Here is a 6,784-nt window from a genome sequence, read left to right on the forward strand (position 1 = left end):
GTATTTCAACACCACGGTAGTTTCCCCTTGATTCATACTTCTTCAATATTGTCCCAATTTTTGTATTACGCTTTCTTAACTTTTGTTACTGGAGTGTAAGTACAAGTTACATTACGCTAGAGAACTGAGGTGTGCAACATTTTAGTGAGGAGTTTATACAAATCAGACTCTGAGTGATACCAGTAAATATTTTCTGAGTTGATTATATGTTATCTCTTCTTACTCTTTAACTGAAAATTCAGTTGTTATTTTTTCTTTTTGATCTTGCATATAATTCAAAATATATTTTATACCTTATGTTAAAGCTCCAATTATAAATCTCTGTAAAATCACTTTAATGTGGTCTTGCTTGAGTAGTGTTATTCACATGCCCATCCTTTTTATGGCTGAAAAGTTAAGTCACATACTAATTGGTTGTAATGATTTATTTTGGGAGAAACCTCGCTTGCGTCAGTCAGGTTTACCCGTTTTATACAAAAGAAGAGAAACATTTGCTATTTTTTAAATAATTAAATAGAACTTTCAAGAGATGATCTGGGATAAGAGTATACTAAATAATTAGAATTAACCTCTGTTGTTATTTTCTGTCCACCAGGCCGAGCGTCACTCACCAAATGGACGATGATTTTGCATGGTACAACTGAGGATCCCCAACCTTTGCAGAAGAATAGTTTCACACCTGCTTACAGAAAGTCTACCTCAATGGTCACAGCTACTGGGACGAGAACACTACTTCCTTCTACTATAAGTACTGTGGTTCGGGATCAAGATTTTACAAGTGGAATCAGCCACAGTATTAATAGTTTAAGCTCTAATTCTTCAGCATTTCCTGGTATAAGTCAGCTGATCTATAAGCATACAGATAGCAATTCTGTAGCTACAAAACAGGAGACTGAATTGGTTGAAATACACAAAGGTGGACCTGTTTCAAGTACGTTTTTGTTTCAGGCATTAACAAATTTAGAGTATTCCGACTATTAATTTATAAAAAAATATGTTTGTAATCCTGCTTTCGTCAGCAGCTGTTATATTGGAAGGACTTCACTTACAGACTATTACTGGCTGGTAAATAAATGTATGAAGATCTATCTTCTGACATTTGCTATGTTTAAAAATCATTTGTAATTTGTCTTGACAGTGTGCACATTAGGATGACTTAGATATCTTTCTTCTAAATCTTTCAAAAAAAAACCAAGTTAGTCATTAGTTTGTCCCAGGTTGTAACCAAGTTAGTCATTAGTTTGTCCCAGGTTGTAACCAAGTTAGTCATTAGTTTGGTCCCAGGTTGTAACAAAGTTAGTCATTAGTTTGTCCCAGGTTGTAACCAAGTTAGTCATTAGTTTGTCCCAGGTTGTAACCAAGTTAGTCATTAGTTTGTCCCAGGTTGTAACCAAGTTATCATTAGTTTGTTAATTTTTGTTTTACGTGCTTCCCTATATTCAGTATTTTGGACATATTTATATGACCTGCTGCCTACTTAATTTCACAATAACCATTATTGTTTTTAGTAGAATTAAATTAATAGTTCTGTTTTATTTATTTTTCATTAGATTGTCCTCAAACATATTATCGTCTGAACGGAGCATGCGTTAATGAATGTCCTGATGGGTACTACCCAGAGCAACAAGACCCTCTAGTAGTGAATCGTGGTGAAACAGAACAACTTTGTGTTCTCTGTCATTACACGTGTAAAGCGTGTGATGGTCCAAACGATTACCAGTGTACCCGCTGTCATGAAGACGCAGAGTTAAATGAGAATTATTGCAGTCAGCGGTTGCAACTATTACAGCTTAAAGAATCGGCACGTTGGTATACTACCCTAACGGTGGCATTCGTTATCTTGTGCTGTATAACGTTAATATTAGCTGTTGTTTTGATAGCAGAGAGAGTGCCTTCTCTATGCAGCTGTTTAACGAAAGAAACTAAGTATAGCGAGCTTCCTGTTGAAACTTCCAACCACCTGGACATCAAAACCAGCATCCCAGCAGTGCCTTACTATGATGAAGATAAGAATGGTGGATCTTCCATCAAACCGTACTACGACAGTGAAGAAGGATCTCCCTAGTTTTGGTAACAGGTTCTAATGAACTGATAAAATGGCCAATGTATTCAGTGTAGGTGAATTAGGTGTGGTCAGGTTATTTATGTTACTGGATATTCACAGATAAAGAAATGTGTAAAAAGATTGCTTCAAGTACAAAATCCTCACTTAGAAGAAGTACAGTCCTAGTAAGGAACATCAATAATTCCACAAGTATAGCATATCTTTGGGTTGTCAGTTATTATATTTAGGCTTTTGGCACTAATGTTATCCATATAAGTCTTTGCATTGAATTTCAATATATTTTGAGCCGTACAAACATCTACTTCATATATATATAGACACACATATACATACACTAAAACAGGAGCAGTATTTATAAAGCACAACTTCCTCAGTTCTTTCAGTGGGGTGGAAACGATAGATTGGTCTGGAAGTATACAACATGAGTTGGGTAACTGTGATGCTCTCTGAATGAAGGGTCCTGTAGCTTTTCTAAATATAGAGTCCTGTATGTTGCAAGTTGTCTGAATCAAGGATCCCATAGTTTTGAAATTCTCTTAATGAAGGACCTATAGTTTTGAACTTCTCTCACTATAAGATCTTGTAGTTCTGAACTTCTCTCGACTATAGGGTCCTTTAGTTTTGGAGTTATTTGAAGGAAAGGTTCTGTAGTTCTAAAGCTGTCTTTATAAGGGCCCTTGAAACAAGAAAACAGTGCTAAGAAACTCATCCTCATAAGAATGAAAGTTTTACAAACATTTAATACAACCTTAGCCTTCCTGGACATGTGTAACTTACCATGTGAATGAATAAATCTGGACATGTGTAACTTACCATGTGAATGAATAAATCTGGACGTGTGTAACTTACCATGTGAATAAATGAATCTGGACATGTGTAACTTACCAATGTGAATGGATAAATCTGGACATGTGTAACTTACCATGGGAATAAATGAATCTGGACATGTGTAACTTACCATGGGAATAAATGAATCTGGACATGTGTAACTTACCATGGGAATAAATGAATCTGGATATGTGTAACTTACCATGTGAATAAATGAATCTGGACGTGTGTAACTTACCATGTGAATAAACACGTCTACAAGTATATAACATCATACTTTTTAAATAACTACTGTAAAGTTAATATTTATTCCCGTCTCTGTATTAAGCCTTGTATTTTTGAATATATTACATGTAAGGTGATTGATGGTATTCACACCCAACCACAATACAAATATATTCAGAATGATATTTTTTTTGTATATATTTCATGAATTACAGCTGGAGTTTGTGTGATATATTGGAATGACTGTCTTTGAGAAAGGTATACTTTTAATACAAAAATATTTAGATATAAAATGATAAAAGTCATATAACCCGAGTGCTTTCGAAAGGTGGACCTTTCTTCCTCGGTTTGCCCCTGAATAAGAAAGGTCCACTTTTCAAAAGTGCTCAGGTTGTAGGGTTTTTATCATTTTGTATCAACACTTACTGAACCTATGTATTTTTCTGGTATCATGATAACATTTAGATAATTGTGATTTTCACACACATATTGCCCCTTGATAGAACTTGTGATTTTCACACACATATTGCCCCTTGATAGAACTTGTGATTTTCACCACATATTGCCCCTTGATAGAACTTGTGATTTTCACACATATTGCCCCTTGATAGAACTTGTATTTTCACACACATATTGCCCCTTGATAGAACTTGTGATTTTCACACACATATTGCCCCTTGATAGAACTTGTGATTTTCACCACATATTGCCCCTTGATAGAACTTGTGATTAGAGTTTACTTTTTTGATATTTGTGTGGATGAATTGCGGTTTTGAAAAGAAACCTAAAAAAAAAATCAAAAAAGTTAGGATCAAATGCAAATAGGTTTGTAGACATATTCAAAATAGCAGTAGTGAAGGTTTAAATGAAAACTGTGTTCATTTAATTGTAATATACAGAAATAATGAGCAGGGAACATGAACATTGCTGGTAACAAAGCAGGAAATTAGTAACAATATTCTTTTGTGTATTACTCTTTTAAACTTTAATTGAAGTGCTTTATTTTTTTTATAAAATCATCAATCCAGTAGGTGAATTGAACAATCTGGTTTCTAAAGGAAAAGATTTTAATTTGAATGTTGTGTTACATGAGAACCATGTAGCAAATTTGGCTTTGTTGTTCAAAATATTGTTCTGTACATTTAGGTTTTTTCTTCTCCATTCAAAGCTATAAATAAGACTTAAGATTGGCTTACAATGAAATAAATTAATAGTTTAAATATGGCTAGAAACTTGTTTCCAGAGGACGGCGTTTCAAACTAGTGCTCCGAGTCAGATCACAGAGCTTACGATAGCCCTCAGTCAGATTGTAGAGCTTATGATGACAGCGCTAAGTGTCAGATCGTAGAATCTACAATCAGACAAAAGTCCATTCCGTTGGAAGTTGCATTTTTACTCAAAACAAGTTTTATTTTAATTTATATAAAAAAAATATCTGTGGGTTTGTTGTATCATTTTATTGTGTAGTTATTTTATAAGTTTTGGTCAACAGTGTTGAATAGAAATATTAAGATACATTGGACTGTCCTGCCTTTCCCTCCAACACACAGGATGGATAAGTTGGCTCTGTTGTTATAATCAGTATTGTCAAAGAAATTACCTCACTGTAACAACCTGTTTGGTAGCACTCCAAGAACACGAAGTAAGATGTTTATCAAGGAGTAATAGATTTGAAGAACGTATTACACTTTGCCCGAGAATGTTGATGTAACTTTATCAAGTTAGGAACATGCAAGAATTTCCGTCAGCAATAATTTTAATATATATTTTTTATTTATGTCACTTCTATACATTAAACGTGACCTTGTGATAACCTAAATATTTCCACAATTAGTGATAGCCCTCTTTGGAGTTAATTATGAAGTAATTATTTTTATAAATTATTCTTTTTTAGCATTTCTTTAAAAGTTTTACTTGTGTGAATAAAATGTTTTTACTACCGATACTTTTTTGTACAGTTTTGTACTTTGAGACAGGCTTTAATGACTAGAAATAATAGACTGGTTATACAGTCCTCAAGAATCCAAAAATAAAAACAAAATGTTTCTTTTTCCAAGTTCAATTAGCGTTATTTGAATCCTTTGGTGCCCGTTATCCGTGCATTTCGTATTTATGTGCAATTACTTGATTATTTTACTTTACCAAAATGTTCTGGTCCCATAGTATCGAGAACGTGGTGTGTCGTCTATATCAAATTCTTCGTTTATCAAATCAGGAAGACTGTATAGAGGTTGTAGGCTTCTGTAAAGAGATGCCTGTTTAGGAACGTCCCGAAGTGTCTTTCGTAACTGGTAGCCAATCAAGTCTTTCCAATCTATTGTTCCACCATGGGCACTTTTCAGTTCCTCTAAAACGTTGTCTCTCTCCTTTTTTTCGGTGATGAATTTCTCATCCTCTTCTTCGTACTCCTAAACAAAACGTTTTTATTAAAGTTTACTAACTTCTATCATAGCCAGAATACCATAAATTATGCTAATAATGCAGAGCAGGTAATTTTTATCGTGATTATTTTTCATAAGACATTAGGATTAGGCCTATTATATTTTTAAACACTATATTCGTCATATTTATTGCCGACGGCTCGCTTCGTCCAATCCAGAGCTCATCAGGCCAGCTGGGATATAACAAACAGAACAGTTGATACTAAAAATAAACGACCTTATAACACCATAATGTAGTTTTTTTTATTTAATTAGATACTCAACGTTTTGCTTTACAGCTTCTTCACTAAAATACAAACCGAAACTGACAGTACGAAGCTTCAAATGGTTTAAATAATTTATTCTAGTATTAATATGTCTATTATACACTACAGAAATTGAAAACAGTAGTTGTCGGAACACTGTTTGTATAAGCTATTTGTTATGACAACAATTGTTGTGGTGTAAACGTTTTTTTTTTTGCAAGCTGGCGAAGCATGATAATTAATTATATTTGTCATAAGACATTAGTAATAGGCACACTATATTTTTACCGTAGTAACATTTGTTGTAATATAGTGGCGGTATTGTGTGGCATTATTAGCAAGCTCCAGTATAATACAGTACAGTGTGGCATTGTTAGCAAGCTCTAGTATAATACAGTACAGTGTGGTATTGTGTGGCACTGTTAGCAAGCTCTAGTATAATACAGTAGAGTGTGGTATTGTTAGCAAGCTCCAGTATAATACAGTACAGTCTCTTGTATAATACAGTAGAGTGTGGTATTGTTAGCAAGCTCTTGTATAATACAGTAGAGTGTGGTATTGTTAGCAAGCTCTTGTATAATACAGTATTGTGTGGTATTGTTAGCAAGCTCTTGTATAATACAGTAGAGTGTGGTATTGTTAGCAAGCTCTTGTATAATACAGTAGACCACACTGTACTGTATTATACTAGTGGCATTGTTAGCAAGCTCACAATACCACACTTACTGTATTATACTAGAGCTTGCTAACAATGCCACACAATACCACACTCTACTGTATTATACTAGAGCTTGCTAACAATGCCACACAATACTGTATTATACTAGAGCTTGCTAACAATGCCACACTGTACTGTATTATACTAGAGCTTGCTAACAATACCACACTCTACTGTATTATACTAGAGCTTGCTAACAATGCCACACAATACTGTATTATACTAGAGCTTGCTAACAATGCCACACAATACTGTATTATAC

General features: G+C 34.1%; 2 protein-coding genes across 2 annotated transcripts in view; one reads left to right on the plus strand and one right to left on the minus strand.

Moving 5' to 3' along the window:
* Window positions 1–3,833, plus strand: part of LOC111089571 — a 10,363-nt gene extending 6,530 nt beyond the window's left edge. Inside the window, exons 2-3 of the mRNA XM_022402331.1 lie at window positions 596–931; window positions 1,551–3,833. Coding sequence (XP_022258039.1) covers window positions 622–931; window positions 1,551–2,065 — 825 coding nt within the window. The 5' untranslated portion in view covers window positions 596–621 and the 3' untranslated portion in view covers window positions 2,066–3,833. The remainder of the gene's footprint in view (window positions 1–595; window positions 932–1,550) is intronic.
* Window positions 3,834–4,869: 1,036 nt separating this feature from the next.
* The window catches only part of LOC106473941 (neuroendocrine convertase 1-like), a 16,787-nt gene continuing 14,872 nt past the window's right edge, over window positions 4,870–6,784 (minus strand). The window contains exon 14 of the mRNA XM_013934631.2: window positions 4,870–5,526. Within this exon, the coding sequence (XP_013790085.2) occupies window positions 5,257–5,526 (270 nt within the window). The 3' untranslated portion in view covers window positions 4,870–5,256. The remainder of the gene's footprint in view (window positions 5,527–6,784) is intronic.

The sequence above is a fragment of the Limulus polyphemus genome, unplaced genomic scaffold (assembly GCF_000517525.1).
Source record: "Limulus polyphemus unplaced genomic scaffold, Limulus_polyphemus-2.1.2 Scaffold6658, whole genome shotgun sequence".
Classification (NCBI taxonomy): domain Eukaryota; kingdom Metazoa; phylum Arthropoda; class Merostomata; order Xiphosura; family Limulidae; genus Limulus; species Limulus polyphemus.